Source organism: Thecamonas trahens, assembly GCF_000142905.1.
Source record: "Thecamonas trahens ATCC 50062 unplaced genomic scaffold supercont1.65, whole genome shotgun sequence".
Taxonomy (NCBI): domain Eukaryota; order Apusomonadida; family Apusomonadidae; genus Thecamonas; species Thecamonas trahens.
In genome coordinates, this window is record NW_013657615.1 from 109,777 (window position 1) to 127,536 (window position 17,760).

The 17,760-nt window shown below is 66.2% G+C and overlaps 5 protein-coding genes across 5 annotated transcripts in view; 3 read left to right on the plus strand and 2 right to left on the minus strand.

Annotated features, from left to right (window-relative positions):
• Positions 1-1,190, plus strand: part of AMSG_10863 (peptidyl-prolyl cis-trans isomerase B) — a 1,421-nt gene extending 231 nt beyond the window's left edge. Inside the window, exon 2 of the mRNA XM_013897707.1 lies at positions 564-1,190. Coding sequence (XP_013753161.1) covers positions 564-1,088 — 525 coding nt within the window. The 3' untranslated portion in view covers positions 1,089-1,190. The remainder of the gene's footprint in view (positions 1-563) is intronic.
• Positions 1,191-8,787: 7,597 nt separating this feature from the next.
• Positions 8,788-9,988, plus strand: AMSG_10865 (uncharacterized protein; the record flags this gene model as incomplete). The annotated part of the gene is made up of 2 exons (XM_013897708.1): positions 8,788-8,809; positions 9,185-9,988. 2 exons carry the CDS (start codon positions 8,788-8,790, stop codon positions 9,955-9,957), a joined length of 795 nt encoding a protein of 264 aa, XP_013753162.1. The 3' UTR covers positions 9,958-9,988.
• A 214-nt stretch (positions 9,989-10,202) lies between these two features.
• Positions 10,203-11,986, plus strand: AMSG_10866 (uncharacterized protein; the record flags this gene model as incomplete). Its single annotated transcript, XM_013897709.1, has 2 exons — positions 10,203-11,856; positions 11,964-11,986. 2 exons carry the CDS (start codon positions 10,203-10,205, stop codon positions 11,984-11,986), a joined length of 1,677 nt encoding a protein of 558 aa, XP_013753163.1.
• Positions 11,987-12,145: 159 nt separating this feature from the next.
• AMSG_10867 (uncharacterized protein) lies at positions 12,146-16,339 on the minus strand (the record flags this gene model as incomplete). The annotated part of the gene is made up of 2 exons (XM_013897710.1): positions 12,146-12,193; positions 12,239-16,339. The coding sequence occupies 2 exons, from the start codon at positions 16,337-16,339 to the stop codon at positions 12,146-12,148; spliced, it is 4,149 nt and encodes a 1,382-aa protein (XP_013753164.1).
• Positions 16,340-16,924: 585 nt separating this feature from the next.
• Positions 16,925-17,674, minus strand: AMSG_10868 (uncharacterized protein; the record flags this gene model as incomplete). Its single annotated transcript, XM_013897711.1, has 1 exon — positions 16,925-17,674. The coding sequence occupies one exon, from the start codon at positions 17,672-17,674 to the stop codon at positions 17,024-17,026; it is 651 nt and encodes a 216-aa protein (XP_013753165.1). The 3' UTR covers positions 16,925-17,023.
• Positions 17,675-17,760: the final 86 nt, after the last annotated feature.

The following is a 17,760-nucleotide window of genomic DNA, read 5'->3' on the forward strand; positions in this document are numbered from 1 at the left end:
CTCCCCCCTCCCCGCCCTCCCACCCGCTGTGCACTCACTATAGTCTGGAGGGATTGTGTGCTGGTCTGGGTGCTTCTTTGTTGCCAACTGATGCTGCTGGTAACTCATGATGTCGACCCACGGTGCTGGTGGTGGTGGTGGTGACCACTGCTGGTGGCAACCGCTGGTGCTGGCATCCGCTGGTGCTGGCATCCGCTGGTGCTGGCATCCGCTGGTGCTGGCATCCGCTGGTGCTGGCATCCGCTGGTGCTGGCATCCGCTGGTGCTGGCATCCGCTGGTGCTGGCATCCGCTGGTGCTGGCATCCGCTGGTGCTGGCATCCGCTGGTGCTGGCATCCGCTGGTGCTGGCATCCGCTGGTGCTGGCATCCGCTGGTGCTGGCATCCGCTGGTGCTGGCATCCGCTGGTGCTGGCATCCGCTGGTGCTGGCATCCGCTGGTGCTGGCATTCGCTGGTGCTGGCATCCGCTGGTATTAACACCCGCTGGTGCTGGCAACCGATGATGCCGACCCTCGCTACTGCTGCTGGCAACCCCACCACCCATGCTGTCGCTGTGGACACAGGTCAAGGTCGACGATGCCGTGGTGACCGACAAGGTCTTCTTTGACATCGAGATCGGCGGCCGCCCGCAGGGCCGTGTCGTGCTCGGCCTCTTCGGCGAGGTCGTGCCCAAGACTGCCGAGAACTTCCGCGCTCTCGCCACCGGCGAGAAGGGCTTTGGCTACGAGGGCGTCACCTTCCACCGTGTCATCCCGCAGTTCATGATCCAGGGCGGCGACTTTACCACCCACGACGGCCGCGGCGGCAAGTCCATCTACGGTGGCTCGGGCAAGTTTGAGGACGAGAACTTTGACGTCAAGCACACCAAGCCCGGCCTGCTCTCCATGGCCAACGCCGGCCCCAACACCAACGGCTCGCAGTTCTTCATCACCACCGTCCCCACCCCCTGGCTCGACGGCCGCCACGTCGTCTTTGGCAAGGTTCTCTCCGGCATGGAGGTGGTCAAGACCATCGAGAACACCCCGACGACCGCCACCAAGCCCAACGAGCCCGTCGTTGTCGTCGCTTGCGGCATCCTCGAGGAGTAAGCTGTGTGTCGCGACGCTGCGCCTCCCAAGCTAGCTACGTTTACCTGCGATGCCGCGTCCGTCGCACATACATCATCCACGCCATAAAGTGCTCAAAGAGAAGCAGCGCCCGTTGCTTGCGTGCCTTGGCCTCCACAAACGCCACCAGCTTGGCACGGACAGACGCCACTCGGTGCCATTCGCGGAGGACCACGAGCCCGACCTCGCGCGACGCCGTGCTCTCGAGCCGGACCCTGCGCCACGCCAGAAACGCCGCCCGCAGCCGGTTCCGCCGCGCCATTGCACTCGCACGGCTCGCCAGCGATTGCGCCCGCATCACCCGCCACACCCGCCCGACGGCGTGCTGCGACGCCATCGCCTCTGCCGCAGCTTGTGCGCCCAGCCGGGCTTCGGTCTTGCCCAGCCAGAGCTCAAATGCGCCGCGAAGACCCTTGCGCCGCGCGTACCGCGCCCCGCGCCCTTCCAACCGCCGAATCCGGATGGCCACACTCGCCTTGCCCCGCCACCGCGCAAAGGCCCCAGCCGCCAGCGCCCGACGATCTGCGGCCCTGCGCGCCCGCGCCCGCGCCGAAACGTGCGCCCGTGCTACCCACGTCCGCATCGTCTTGTACGCAAGCTTGTGGGCCTTGCGTGCGCCGTCCGCCTCGGAACGCGCCCGCAACATTCGGCTCTGTCGCGCAGTCTTCGCCCAAGCCCTCAGCGCGTTCCGCTTCCGCCGGCTCGCCACTGCGTTCGCTTTGGCCAGCACAATCTTGGCAATGATCGCCGCCCGCCACCGCCGCAGAAAGTACTCCTTGGTCGTCCGTCCACGCCACGCCACTACCGCATCGCGTGACTCCCGCAGCCGCCGCAGTCTTCCGGCTGTCGACGCCCACGCCCAGAACACCTTGCCCTGCCACCACGCCGCGGCCGCAGCCTCTTGTTCGCGCCGCGCAGCAACCGCGTGCCGCCACACCGCCATGACCCGGACAATAAGGTTGCCCTCCAACCGCTCGCGCCCTATCGCCACACGCGCCCGATCGACTCGCGTCACACGGGTTGCGTGCACCCACCGCGTCCACGCCGTAACCTGAACTCGCTGCCCATGCTTGCTCGCCAAAAACACAAACCGGGCGCGCAAGTTGGCTTCACGCACCGCAACCTCGCGCCACGCGTGCAACGTCGCACGCATCACCCGCGTCGCGCGCGCCTTGTCAAACACAACCACCCGCCCGCGCACCACGCGCCGCTCCACCGCAGATCGCTGCCACTGAAGCCACATTCCGCGAAGGAGCCGGAACCGTGCAAGCGCATCGGCCCGCACCGCAGCCTCACGCGCGTGCCCAGCCTCGACAAGCGCAACCCGCCAGGCCTTGAAGAACCGCGCACCGAGCGTGCTCACGCCAAACGCCCGCGCCGCTTCCCGCTCTTCCACCCGACGCGCCGCCAGTGCCGCCCACTCCTCCACCACGCAGACCATCAGCCGCGTCCGGTAGTGGACCAGCGCCTTGGCCGTGTCGCGGGCAAGCTGTGCACGGGTCTGCGCCACTGCGCGCCACCCGTCAAACGCAAGCCGAAGTACGTTTTTGAGCGGACGGACAGCGTAGTACGCCTGCAGTGTGCGGCGATGCCACGCCCGCCGCGTCGCCCAAGCAGCCCAAGCGCCAAACACCGCCGCAACCACAGACTCGTCGCGGACCTCGTCGAGCTCGGCGACCGCCGCGCCTTGCGCCGCCTGAAGCGCCGCCTGTCCGCGCCATGCCCGCAGCACCGCGCGCCCGGTCCGCACCTCACGCCAGGCTACAATCATGGCCTCGCGCTCGCGCAGAACACGCGCCTGCCGCGCGTACACAGCCCACCCGACCACGCTCCGCTCCAGCAGCCGTGTCTCGCGGTACGCCAGCGCCACTCGGGTTCCGGCGGCTTCGTACGCGCTGGCCGCTGCTCGCATCTTCCAAGCTGCAAACGCGGCAGTAACTGCCCGCCGCGCCCGCGTCGCCTCCACAAGCACCGCGGCCTCGCGCTCGGCATGCCGCCGCCACACTGTGCCCGACCAAAACCGGAAGACCCGCGACGAGAGCCGCGCCATGTACGTTGCGTCGGCAGTGCGGATGTCGGCCGAGACCAGCGCCTCGACTGCTGCCCGCGACTGCCATGCCCGAAGCACGCGCCGGGCCATCCGCCGCCCATAGTGCGTCCGCGCCCGTGCACTTCCGTCACGCTCAACAACAACGCCGCGCCAGCCAGCAAAGACCCGGCCAAGTACGTTTCGGTCTGCGGTGGCGGCGGCTTTCACCAGCCCCGCGCGCTCGGCAACCGCCCAGACCGCCACTTGCCGCCAAGCATCAAAGGCGGTTGCCACAGGCACCCGCCGCCATCGCAGCACCGCGCGCTCAGCAGCTACCGCCACGGCCTCGGGCACGGTCTCTAGCTCAACAACCAACGCCTCCACAGCCGCGTGCTCCGCCAGCCTCTCGCTCGTCGCCGCTTGCCACTTGGCAAACATCCCACCGGCGGCCTCGAGGTCCCTGGCGGCCACCCTCCGGAGCAGCGCGGTGTACTTGCGCCAGTGGGCAAACGCGCCCGCCATCTGTCGCGCAGCCAGCGCATCCACGGCGTACGCCTTGCGTCGCGCGACCTCGGCCCGGTGCAGTGCCACCCGCGCCCAGCTGCGGAACACTCGCCGGGCCTTGACCTCACCCACAGCCGCCGCATGCGCTGCAGCCTTGGCCGGCGCAAAGACCGCAAAGTGCCAGGCGTCCCAAGCAAGCAGTACCCCACGCCGCGAACGGAGCGCCTCAAACGCCTCGCGGCGCGCACGGAGCGAGCCGGCAACCCGTGTCCGCTCCTTCCACAGCGCAAATGCCGACGCAGCGCGCTTGCGCGCCGCTGCCACCGGAATCGCCTCGGCCGCAGCGCGGTATGCACTATACCGCGCCGCCTTGGCTCGCCACGCCGCAAACGCCCGAGCAGTGCCCAATGCAGTCAGCTTGGCGGTCGCGTCCCGCACATATGCAGCGTGTGCCACCGCAGCGCGCAGGCCCGCGAGCCCGCGCCGCTGCAGGTTGAGCTCGTACACACCGTCCATCTCCAGCGCGCGGACAGCGCGAGCATCCTCAGCCACGGCAGTCACCTTCTGCCACCGGCGGAGCATGATGGTCTTGAGCTCGGCGTCGCGGCGGGCAGCTGCGGCTCGCCGCGCCCGCGCAGCCACCGTGGCACCGACCCAAACCCCGAGCGCCGCACGGGCCTGCCGCGCCTCGGACGCCGCGCGAGCCTCTGCCTCGAGCCGCCGCAGATGCAACGCGCGGAGCCAGGTGATCCAATACCGCGAGAGTAGAACCGTCGAGACGGCACGGGTCGACGCCGACAGCTGTTCGTTCTTCGCGAGCGACCACCGTGTGACGTCAAACCAGCCACCAAAGGCGCGATCGCGAAGCCGAAAGGCATACAGCTCGTCTGCCGCCGCCTCCTGCGCAGCGTCGTTGGCCATGGCGCGGGCAAAGCCGGCCCAGCGCGCCAGCGCTCGTGCCTGCAGCGACCGCGCTGCAAATTGATCCGCGATTGCGCTGGTCTCGCGCGCATGCGCCACCCGCTCCCGGCGGCTGCGCCACGCAACGAACATCTTCGCGAGCGCATGGGCGCGAAAGAGACCGTCTGCAGTGGCTGCGGTCTTGCGCTCGGTCTGGACTGCTCCGAGCCACGCGCGCCAGGCTTCAAAGCCGCGGCGGAGGTAGGCACTGCGGAGGATGTCGGCACCGCGGCTGAGCCGCTCGCGGGTGGTAGCGATGTCGCGCCGGCGGTCGCGCCATGCCCGGAGCATGGTCCGCCCGAGCCGGGCGTCGACTCTTTCTGCCAACTCGTCGCCAAGCTTGCGGAGGCTGGCGCTGCGCTCGCTGCCGAGCCGCCAGCCCAGGAGAGCACGCGAGAGGAGGCGCACCTGGGCACGGGCGCGGAGACGCGCGACCTCACGGGCGACGATGAGCTTGTCGCGCCAGGTGTGGAGCACGTTGTACGCAACAACAGCATTGTAGTGCTTCTCGCGCTTGCGGAGGTCGGCGTGCTTGCGCGCATAGGCAGCCCACGCAGTGAGGCACCGCGACAGCGCCGCACGGTCAAGGTGAACGAGAGCCTGGGCCGAGAGCTCGCGATTGGCCCGCGCGACTCGGGCTTTGTCAGCCCACCGACGAAGTGTCAAGCGCAGCCTCCGCTGGCGCCAGTCAGAGTGGAGTACAGACGTGTGATGGGCGAGGACCTTGGCCGAGCGGGTGTTGGTCCGCCAGCGGCCAAAAGCATGGCGGAGTCTGTCGGCGGCGGCGCGGTCCATGAGGCCGCGGACCACGTCCAAAAGGTAGCGCTTGCGGCGGGCCGACTCTGCCCAGTGTGCAAACGTACCACGAATGAGCGCACGCTCCTTGCGCCACAGCAGCGGCGCCAGCATTGCGGCTGACGTTGCGTGCTTGGCAGCCCGCCGGCGCCAGCGCGCAAAGAACGAGGCAAAGTAGTACTTGTCGGCCATCATCGCGTCGTGGCGGCGGGCGCGCGAGACTCTAGTCGACGCCATCCATCGCGTCCACACGCCACGGACAAGCTCGTCGTTGATCCGAAGGTAGTACCGCTCTTCACGGCTCCGGAGCTCCACAATGTACCGAGCGTTTGCCCGCCAGGTGGCAAACTGGTACGACATCAAAGCACGCCGACGAGACGCCAGTGCGGCGGCGTTGTTGCGGCGGTCGGTAGCGTCGGCAGAGGCAACCGCGGCCCAGGCGAGAAGGATCCGGCGCTTGCCCGCCGCCTCGAGCTCGCCCAACACGTAGTGGAGCATGGCGCGGTTCTCGGTCCGCTTGACATAGGAGGTATACCAGGCGGCAAAGCGTGCGGCCTTGGTTCTGCTTGCAGAGCGGGCATCGGCGATGGCAAGCTGCGCGCGCTGACGCTTTCGACGAGCAACAAAGGCACGCCAGGCAGCCCAAGCATTGGTGCGGCGGTTGCGCACACGGATAGCCTCGCGCCGGGCGAGCGTCCTGCGGATGTGGATGTCATTAAAGGCGGTGACAGCCCAGGCCCGGAATATGCGCCGCATTTCGCGGCGACGGTACTCGTCAACGACAGCTTTTTCGTGGAGCGAGAGCGAGGTAGCATCGACCCAGAACTTGAATGCCCGTGACGCAGCGCGCCAGATCGAGCCGGCCTCGACAGTAGCGGCCGCAGCGGCGATGGCGCGCTTCTTGGCAAAAGCTTTGCGCCAGGCGGCAAGGTAGATGCGCTTGCGTGCGATGACAAAGGCGGCGGCGTTGGCGGCGTACACCGCGTTGGCGGCCGCAGTCAGAGCCTTCCATCGTGTGACCACGTCCTTGAGCCGCCAGAACTGCGAGCGGAGGGCAACAGTGTCGCCGATGGCGTTCACAGCACGGGCTGCGGCCCAGTCGGCCTTCCACGCGCGCATGACTGACTTGAGCCGGAGGATGCGGAAGCCACGCGCAGCGACGGCCGCCAGTTCACCGTCCTCCAGCGAGCGAACAGTCGCCGCCCGCCAGATCGGGAACAGCGTCCGCCATGCCCAGGTAGCCCGGAACCGGTCGGCGTCGACAATGTCTTGCCGCCAGCGCCAGGTCTCAAACGAGGTGGCAACGAGGGCGTAGGCGGCATGCGCATCAGCAGCCGACTCAAGCGCCGCGATCTTGCGGCGGTGAGCAAGGTGTGCGTGCCAAAGGTCCATGACACCGCCAATGAGGCGGCCGCGGTCGATGCGATCAGCCAAACTGAGCGCCTCAGCCTGGGCCCGCTGGACATGGGCGACGTCGTGCCAGGCGTGAAGAACCCGCGAGAGGACAAAACGGGTGAGGACAGTGGCAATATGGGCTGCGCCGGCGTTGATCCGGGCGGACGACGCTGCCGCCTCCTTCCAGCGACTCCAGGCGCTGTCGAGCTTGTTGTGGACGTAGACGATCATGGCGGTCTCCTTGTTCTCGCGGTATGCTGCCGAAGCTGCAGCAGTGGTGGCCCAGGCAGAAGCGACACTGGTGAGCAGCCTGCGAACGTAGTGCATGTCGGCGATGGCAACAGCGGCGCGTTCGACCGCAGTGTCGGCCGAGGTGGCATGCCAAGCGAGCAGCACTCGTCGGAGGATCGACCGGTGCCTGAAGGCAAGCGCCACGTAGTTGTGGGTTCGGGCGGCGTAGGCGGCTCGGAAGGCGGCCATGGTGGAGGCCTTGTTGCGGGTGTTGGCGCGGAGGACAAAGAGCGCCTCTCGGCGGTGGAGCTCGGCGAGCGAGTGGGCGGCACGGGTCCAGGCGCGGAGGATGCGCTTGCCGAGCCGGCGAAGGTAGACCGAGCGGGCGAGAGCCGACTCTGTGGAGAGTTGGACCTCGACGGCGGCGCGAGCGCGCCAGATGCGGAGTGCAGCCGAGGCGCGGCGGACCGCGCAGGCGCGGCGGAAGCCAGCGAGCTCGCCGGCGCGGGCGCGCCAGACGCGAAAGGCGTAGCCGAGGTCGGCGGCGGCAAGCAGAGTCGTGCCGTGAACAAGGAGCGACTCGCGAGAGGGACGGATGTGTGCGAGGACAGCATCGGCATCGTCGCCCATGGCAAGGACCAGCGTCGTCTCGCCGTGGCCCGGATGGAAGTGCGGGCGGGTGACGGCGTGGAGGTTGAGACCAAACGATGTATAGAGCCAGCGAGCAAGGCCGCGGACGAGAGCTGGTGCATCAATCGGCAGCGGTGCTGCGGCATGGGCACGAACGAGCCAGGTGTGCAATGACTTGCGCGCAAGGTTGGTGGCCCACATCTTGAGGGCAGCATAGTTGCGATCGGCATCGAGTCGTGCGGCGAGCGCGTCTGAGGCGAGAACGCCAAGCGCGTTGCGCATGAGTTTGTGTGCGTAGAAGACGTCGGCGTGGGCAATCTGTGTCCGCCGGGCCTGGACGGCGAGGGCGAGGCCGGCAAAAGCCTTTGCGACGAGGGTATTGTCGTAAAAGGTGATAGCGGAGACCCAGTTTGCGAGAGCCGTTTTGCGAGCAGCGGCGGCGTCGACGACTCGCTGGCGCCACGCACGGACAACCGCAGCTTTGGTCTTCATCCGGGCGTACTCGCGGGCGTCTGCGAGCGAGATCCGCGACCGTCTCCGAGCGACAGCACCCTGGCGCGCGGCGCGCGGGCGGACGGCAGCCTTGGTCAACGGTGGCGAGTGGGCGAGATACGCCGAGGCCAGTGCTTTGACTGGATAGCTCGAGGCATCGTCGATGGGTAGCATCGAGCTAGCATGACGAGGAGCAAGCGCGCCCGAAGCCGCGAGCGGATTGAAGGACGAGGCGGCGAGCTGGCTTGCGGCGATGCGATTGCCGGAGGCTCGGGAAGGAGCAGCAAGATAAGCATTGGCCTCGACAGCGTTGGCAAACTTTGACCACCAGTCGAGCTCGGGATCGAGCGAGAGCTTGAGAAGGAAGCGGTAGAAGTGGGTATCATCTGCTGGCGAGATGCGGTGCTTGCGGAGGACTGTTTCATAGGCGGCGAGGACATCGACGAGCGAGAGAGTATTGGATGATCCGCCATGTGCGGCCGTGGCCACTGTGATGATCTCCTCAATGACCGCCAGCTCGTCACGGGTATACCCTCGCCCACCTCCAGCCGCCTCCATGCTCGCCACCGTCGCCCGTCCGACCGACGCCGATGCCGCCAGTACCTCTGCCGCCGAAGCAGCTTCCCGCGTTGGCGGCGAGTGCCCATGCCCAAACCGCACCCGTGTCGTAGCCCGCATGCTTATGCAGTGCTACGCCCGCGTGCGGTGTGCGGGTTGGGTGGGTGGGCTTGTACAGCCTAGCCGCTATCGTCGTCGTCGCTGGGGGAGGCGGGAGAGAGCGAGCGAGTGCCGTTTGAGTTTCGTCCGTTGGGACGGCGGGTGGGGAAGGGGGGTGGGGGGTGGGGGTGTAAATTTTTTTCTTCCGGTCAGAGAACCGATACACGTTTTCTCGCCCCCGTCACTCCACAAATCGTTTCATGAAGTCAGTGGTGAGGCAGAGGGGAGTGAGAGAGTGTGGGTGTGGAGAAGGGTATAGACTCGACGATGGCAGTCAAGGTTAGTGTGTGGGCGGTGGCGTGTGTACTGGCTGCAGTGGCTGTAGGCCTTGCAGCAGGCGACATTAACTCGTGGCTCGACGACGACGACGACGACGACAACAACAATGTGGGCAGAGTCGGCGGAGCTAGTACGGGTGGTGGTGGTCATGCCGAGGCGCATGGGCGGCCGGCCAACGAAGACGACATGCGGCGGAGTGGTGGCGGAGGGCAAGGTGGCGTGGGAGTGACCGGCTTGGATGCGGCGGACGAGGATCAGTTCCTTACGCCGCGCGACGGATGCGCGCCCGACTCGAGCCACAGCGAGCCGTTCAAGCCGCGGAGGAAGCTCTCGTTCTGCAAGGAGTTCTCCCAGTTTGGCTGCTGCGATGCCAAGGACGCCAAGGCGATCAAGGCGACGGTGGATGAGCTTGTTGACCCCAAGTGCTCGGCGTGCCATGCCATCATCGCCCAGATGAAGTGCTCCGAGTGCCACCCGGAGGCTGGCAAGTTCTGGCTCGAGCGGTTCTCCTCGGTCCGCCTCTGCGCCGGCTTCTGCCGCTCGCTCTTTGCGCTCTGTGCTGACATTCCGCTCTTCCGCGATGCGCGCAACGACGACGGAACGAGCGCGGCCATGTTCATCAACGGCGGCGACATCGACGTCGACACCTTTTGCGAGCCGCACGTCGCGCCGGGGCCCAACTGCTTCTCCGGCACCGTTCCGTCCGGATGGGATGAGGAGTGCAAGTGCCCCAACCACGACTGTCTTCCCGAAGATCTCCCACCTCCACCCGGCGCTGCCAGCGAGGACTTTGCCACTATCAACCTCGGCACCATCTAGTCTGTTTAAGGTTAAAGCATAGCCTCTACCAGCCGTTGGCCAACCGCCCGTCGCCCATCCCCAGCTGCCCATCCCCAGCTGCCCATCCCCAGCTGCCCATCGTCCATCGCCCATCGCCCATCGCCCATCGCCCATCGCCCATCGCCCATCGTCGGCCGTCAGCCGACACAACGGACCCCTACCCCCCCCCCCCACCCCACCCCCCCCCCCCCCCACCCCCACCCCCTCCCGCCACTGCACTCACTATGTCTGACCAGATTGCCCTTGCAACGGTCACGGCGCAGACAGCGACCGACCTGGCGTCCCTGGCACGGCTGGCGGCCCGGCGGGAGCATGAGGCTGCCGGAGCCCGTGCTCGGGCAGAGCGACGGAGGGCGGCGGAGGAGCGGAGGGAGGCGGCGGCAGCCGAGGAGCGACAGGCGCTGGCTCGACGGGCTCGACAGAGGGCAGCGCATGTCGACGCAGTGGCGAGGCGGCGGGCTGTGTATGGTCTGGCCAGGCGGGAGGCGGTGGCAGAGGCAGAAGCCGATGCGGCTCTGGCGGCCGAGCGGAGGGCTCGCAAGGCGGCGAGGGCCAAGAGGAAGCGCCTGGCCAAGATCCAGGTGGCAGAGGAGAAGGCGGCCGAGAGAGCAAGCTCGCTGAGGGCTGCCCGTGAACGGCAGCGTGCCATCGATGCCCGGCTTGGTGCTGTTGCTGCTTCCGTCGCTGTTTTGCCTTCGGAGGAGGACGTCGCCAGAGATCGCTTTCACGCTGCTCTCAAGGCTGAGCTCGCCAGCTTTCGCGAGGCCAAACGGAAGCTCCACGCCAAGGTCCGCCATGGTCGGCTGGAGGACTGGGATGGTGCGGCTTTTGATGATGCTCTGCGCAAGCTCGAGCGGAGCCATGTCCGCCGTCTTAAGGTTCTCAAGCGGGCGCGTGAGATCGAGATGGCGAACGACGGCGTGGCGCGGCCCAAGCGCAAGCCGCATGTGCCCAAGCCTTCTCTACCGGCGCCGGTAGTGCGGCGGGTGGTTGGCGAGGAGGAGACCCAGGCTGATGCTGTTGCAGCCGGCGACGACGAGCAGCAGGCATGGGCCGACGTCTGTCTCTACCACCGCTTCCCTGCGGCGACCTCGGAGCTTGTGATGACGATGGAGAAGCCAGGCGATGTTGCAGTGGTGACTCACGACTTTATCGCCGAGTACGCGGCGCAACTGACGGTACATGAGGGCGACCACGTCCTTCTCGCGTGCGAGGGCGTGCCCGACACTGCCTGGGTCTACGTCGATCCTATTTCGTCGTCGGAGCTCCTCGCTGGCGGCTACGTGCCGGGGTCGCGGCTCCGGGTCCTCTCGCAGTTCCGCTCGCAGGAGGTCAAGTCGCAGTCGGGCGCACTTGGCACGCTCAAGGCGAGGCTCGAGCACGCCGCATCGCCCGACGGCATTGTTGCTCGCAAGGCTGCGGTGGACAAGTGGAAGCGCTGGGATCGGCGGCTGAACGGGCACGAGTCGGAGTCGGTCTCCGAGTCGGGCGCGTCGTCTGAGACCGGCTCGGGGCCGACGCTGGACGAGAGTGGTGACGGCGTGATTGGCGGCGGCAGTAGTCACCACAGCGTCTGCAGTGGCTGCGGTATGTTGGACGGTGACGGCGACGACGACGGCCTGATCCTCGACAACGACGACGGCCTGATCCTCGACGACGACGATGGCCTGATCCTCGACGACGACGATGGCCTGATCCTCGACGACGACGACGGCATTCTTCTCGACGACGACGACGGTATTCTTCTCGACGACGACGACGGCATACTTCTCGACGACGACGACGGCATACTTCTCGACGACGAGGGTAGTCTTCTCGATGGCGAGGGTGTTCTTCTCGATGGCGACAACAACGGGGCGGAAGATGGGGCGGACGATGGTGACAGTCAACCCGCCGACATCCCACCTGCCACAGCCGAGCCCAACCCCGCTCGCCCTCCTACCCCCACCGATCTTCCTGACGGCTGGGTGGTGCACTGGGAACAGACGCGCGAGTCGTACTACTTTGAGTATGTAGCAACACGCGAGACGTGCTGGGAGCGCCCGACCGGTCCGCCGGCGTCGGTCTCGGCCGCTGCCTCGCCGCTGGTCCCGGCCGCGCACGTCACAGCGCCACAAGTGCCCAACGGCTGGACCGCCCACTACGACACGACGCAGGCAACGTACTTTTACCAGAACACCGCGACGGGCGAGACGACGTGGAACCTGCCGACGAGCTAGACATGTGCAGAGGACTACACACGATCCATGAGGGGTGCGACGAGCGATGGGCGGGCGAGCACAAAGGCGCGGTCGCCCGGATTGAGAACAACGGCCTCGTGCGGCGAGGTGTAGACATAGTCGTCGGGCGCATCCATGTGCCGTCCGTTGCGGTAGAGGCCGAGGGGAACGATGTGGTACTCGCAGACAAGTAGCCGCACAAGGTGGCCGTAGGTGAGACCCCAGACCTGGACCGGGACCGAGATCTGGTAAAGAAAAGCTCGTGGAATGAGCGAGTCGCGCCCGTCATTGTCGGCAGCCTCGGCCTCGCTCGAGTCGTCATCAGAGCCGCGGCAGGCGATTGGTGGTGCGACCGGTACGTCCAGCAGCTGGCCAACCGTCATAGCGACAACGTCCGAGAAGAACGCCGCTGGGAGGATCGGGTCGAGGGTCTCGGTCGAAAAGGCCGAGCCGGCGGCAAAGGCCGGAAGTACCCGCATGCGGTTGCGGAAGGTCGACTCGAGCATGATAGGCTCCAGGAACTTGAGGTTGGTAAAGTGTGCGAGGTCGACGAGCAGCGTGCGGAGCCGCGGCATGACGTCGGCGGCGACCGCATCGAACGAGTTGACGATGGTCATGACCGAGAGCAGCGAGTCGGCGTCGACCAGTGTCGAGCCGAGGTCTGCATCCTCGTCGCCCTGGAGAAGGATGACGCACGATGCCGCCCGGATACCGGCCCGTGCCAGGTCGTTTGGCCGCGTCGGCACGCCACGGTGGAACGAGCAGTGTGCAAAGAGGCCCATCAGCGCCTCGAGCTCAGAGTCCATAGCGCCCTTGGAGAGCAGCGCTATCCGCCCAAACTCGCGCATCCCGCCCAGCCGCGCAGCCTCCTTCAGCAGCATCTTGATTTCGGAAATGCACCCGGTGACCAGCAGAGACGGAAAGAGCGCGTCGCCCGGTGGCGGGCTCTCCAGGTCGGGGGGATGCTGGAGCTTGCCCGCTTCGGTCGCGGCCTCGATCACCGCCTCGGCCACAACCTCGGACTGTACCGCAGACTGCAGGGTCTGGATCGGCGTCGGCAATCCACCGTCGTCGTCGTTGCCTTCCGAGCTCCCGCTGGAGTGCATCAACGTAGCCGCTGCTTGCGCAATGCCAACCGTGATCGATTGATTTCGCTTGCGGAGGAAGGCCTCCCGGGTAGAGACGAGCGGCGTTGCCACGCTGGCCGTCTGCGACGCATTGAGCATCTGCACCTTGCCGTCCGAATTGAGGACCCAGTCTGCCGAGGCCGACTCACCACCGGTCGATCCGCCACGGGACTTGCCGGCACGGTCCGGCTTAACCTTGACCTCGAGCTCGATGCCCGACTCGTCGAGGTCCGACGCAGAGGCGGTGGGTGGCACAAATGCGAGTGTCGCAATCGGATCCGGTCCGTCGACAACAACCGAGATGGCGTGGCCCGGTGAAACTTCGTTGGCTACAGCTTCTTCTTCCGACGACGACGACCACAGCAACGACGTGCCGTCGACCGACGCCGGCGACCGCGACGGCCGGCCGTCGTCGCCGTCCTCCTCTTCCTCTTCTTGCTGCTCGTGACCAGTTGCAGGCTTGTCCTTGCTCTTGCCCTTGCTCTTGCTCTTACCCCTGGCCTTGTCCTTGGACGTGGTCGGCTTCTCGCCATCAGCGGTTGCCTTGGATGGCGTGCTCGGCTCTTCGGCCTTGCCCTTGTAGCGGCCACCATTGGCAGCAGTGTCTTGGCCGGCGGTCGACTGAGTCGACTTTGCGCTTGCTCCTGCTGCGGACTCGTCTGGCTTGGACTTTGGCGTGGCATCTGAGCCAGCGCTCGCGGGCGCGCGAGCCTTTTCATCTTGCTCGTCCTTGGCGCGCTTGCTCTCTTCCTCGTTGGCCTTGCGGGCCTGGTCGTCTCGAAAGTTGACGCCTTTGTTTGCACCACCGCGACCAGCGAGTGCGGCATCGGCAAGCGGTGAGTCTTCGTTCGATTGGGGAGAGGTGCGGCCAGGTGCCGACGGCATGGCATGCGTGTCGCGGGGGAAGAGAGGCTTGCGGCGTGTGGATCCCGGTGCCGAGACCTGTGGCGGCGGCGAGGCGCCAGTTAGCGCCGATGGCACGTAGGCAGCCGATGAGCGAGAATGTGGCGAGGCATGCGGCGAGCGGGCCATGTGGTGCGAGCGCTCCTGGACCGAGCGGACAACTCCGGCGGGCGCGCCGCGAGTGAACATGTCAATGGCGTCCTGTAGCGAAGGCCGGCGGGTGAACGGACGGACTTGTTCGGCGGCGCCGGACTCTGCGGCGTGCTTGGAGCCAAAGTCCTCGGCGAGGACAACAGCCTGCTCGCCGCCGGCAATGACGTACGAGTCGCCGGGAGCGAGGACGAGGGTGCCGTCGTCGATAACAATGCCGAGCAGGGCGACTTCGTAGGTAAAGTACATGGAGATAAAGGCGCGCGAGAACGACAGGTAGCGCATGGACATAGGAAGGGTGATCTCGTAGAGCTCGACGCGGGCGCCGGTGCAATACTCACGGAGCCAGAGCGGCTCCGACGAGGCGTTGTCAGCAAAGGCATCGGACGAGCGCAGGATGTTGGAAAGGAGCGCCGGCACGCCCGGCGCGCGGTAGCCCTGCAGCAGGCACTTGAACTTGAGTTCGCGCGGGCACAGGGTGTAGTCTGCGGCACCAGACTCTTGCAGAGCGGCGTTAGCGGTCGAAACGAGCTGGGTGAGGACCCGAACATCGCGGGTCTTGTTGTTGTAGCTCTTGAGCGAGATGGACGAGAGGATGGCTTGCTTGTCGGCCTGCTTGCGGTCCTCAATGCCAAGCGCCGAGTAGTGGGACGAGAGGACAAAGCAGGCTTCGGTGTCCTCAAGAGCAGCGCGGCCGAGGTCTTGGTCGTGGAGGACCGAGCCCTTGAGAAAGGTGACCCGACCCTCGACGGCCTCGGACTTGATGAGGTTGTACGTCTCGGCCGACGGCTCCTCTGGGTGAAGGAGGATGACGTCGATGTCGTCGTTCTCTGGGTGATCGTCGCAGAAGAGCTCCGAGAGCAGATCCTGCAGCTGGGCGGTTGTGTAGGTGCCGGTGACGAGGATATGGCGCTTGTAGCGGCCCGAGTACGCCCGGTCGTGAGCCTTGAACTTGGTAAAGACGGCAACGAGGTTGGAGAGCTGGAGCGGGACGAGGATGACGGTGATGAAGATGAGACCGATGGTGACAAAGCGGCCGAGCGGTGTCTCGGGCGTGACGTCGCCAAAGCCGACGGTGGAAAAGGTGACGACGACAAAGTACAGCGCATCATGCCAGGCGATGACCGGCGAGGTGCCGGCAAAGCCTGGATCGTTGAACAGCTGCAGAAGCGACGCCGAGCAGTAGAGGAGCGAGACAAGGGTGAAGAGGAGGACCACTAGCTCGCGCTTGCGCTCGTCGATGGTGACCGAGAACAGCCGATAGGTGCGGAGAATGCGAAAGACACGGAGGATGCGGACAATGCGAAGGAAGCCTAAGTCAACTTGGTTGACAAGCACGAGCTGGACGACGACAGGGAGAATGGTGATCAGGTCGACAATGCTCATGGGCGAGACCAGAAACTTGAGCCGCGACTTTGAGGCGATAAAGTGAATAACAAAGTCGACAGCAAAGGCGGCGGCGAGGAAGATTTCGATGACGAGAAAGCCAAGAGGTATGCGGTTGCGGCCACCGTCGGTGTAGTAGCTCTCGACTACATAGAGAATGGCGGCAATGATGGAGAGGAGAACCTGGACGGTGTCCATGGCGTGACCCAGCGTTGACTTGCGGAGCCAGTGGGCGAGGTTGTCACGCAGCGTGAGCGACGACCGGTACGACCGGCGGGCGACAGGCGTGTAGTGCTCGGGCGGTGGGGTAGGCGGGACAGCCGGTGAGGCGAGGACATCCTCGATGAACATCATCCGAGCTTGCTCGCCAAAGTGCTGCAGGCCGGGCGCCGGTGCCGGCGCCGGGGTGTACGAATCCTCAGAGTCACCGGTAGACATGACGTCAGAGGTGTCGCTCCCGTCGAGCTCACTCGATGAGTGGTACCCGCCATCGCCGTCGCCGCCACCGCCACCGCCACCGCCACCGCCCGCAGCGTCCGACACGTCCGAGGAGGGCCAGTCCGAGGCCAGCGGCATGCTGTTGCCGCCCGACCTGGACCAAAGACTATTCCGGCTCGGCGACAGCACATCGACAGAGTCTGGCGAGTGTTCAGCTCGTCTGATCCAGCCAGAAGCGCGGGACGAGGAAGCCGAGGCGGCCGAGCCTGTACGGTACAAGCGGGAGGAAGTCGGGCGGAGCGATGTGGTTGCAGGCGATGACGAGGCAGTGGAGGCTATACGAGCGTGGTGATTGGAGCGGACTCGCGAGGTTATTTGCCGCCATCGGGCGGATGCAGCATTTGGATAGCGAGTCCGTGGTTGAGGCGGCGGCGGCGGAATGTGCGAGGTTGGCGGGAGCGGAGGAGGGAGGCGGGCATGGATGCCAGCGGGAGGCAGCGGCGGTGGCTGTGGCACACGAGTACCAGCCGAGACAGGGGAAAGTGGTGGTGGCGGTGGTGGTGGTAGTGTGGGGCCCCAGTGTGGGTGGCTACTCGCTGACATGCCACGAGAGCAGGTGCAGATGAGCGTCACAGAGAGAGGTGCTGCTCGTTTGCAAGCGGGCTGGCTGGCTGGCAGGCGGCTTGATGGCCGTCACGGCAACGTTTCGTGGCTACTGGGCGAGTGGCGACTGGGTGTTATTGTGCAGATGGGAGTGGAGTGAACGTGGAGCCGGTGTGTGTGTGTGTGAGAGAGAGAGAGAGAGCGTGTGTGTGGTGGCGGCTACTCGTGCGAAGACATGGCGATCGAGTCAGCCGAGGCGTCCGAGTGGATAGGGCGGCCACCTTCGACAGAGGCCATGGCAGCAGAGCGAGCGGCAAAGGTCTCGCGGCGACGAGCCTCCTCTTCCTCCTTCTCACGAATGGCGTGATCGATGTAGTACTGATACTTGGGCGCGGTGATGCCCGTGACGTGGGCGATGGTTCCGCCGAGCCAGTCTGCGCCCTTGTACGTCTTCCACGCTGCCCACCGAAGGTAGCCCCAGGTGGAGTAGTCCTCGGCGAGCTCGGCCTCCCACGCGATCTGCTCCTCGCTCGGCCCGCGGTTCATCTCCTCCTCGGCCTCCTTGAGGAACTTGAGGATGCGGATGGTGGTCGGCGCAAGCGAGTCCGGCAGGCCACGGGTAAACGAGTCGGATCCCGAGCCCGAGCCTGAGCCCGAGCCCGAGCCCGAGTCTGAGTCTGAGTCTGAGGCCATACCAGCAGCTTCGACATCGGCACGACGGCGACGGCGGGTAGGGACGACGCCTGCACCCGAAGCAGAGGAAGAGGAGGAGCTTCCACCACCGGCAGCGGTAACCTCTTCGTAGGCCGAGTACTCTTCGTAGGCATACTCGTACTCGCTCTTGCCCTTGCCAGGTCTAGCCATTGGCATGTGTGTGTATGTGTGTGGAGGGGGAGGGAGGGGGGGGGGGGGGAGGGTGAGGTGGTAAGAACACAGGTCAGTGGGTGGTGGTCGGC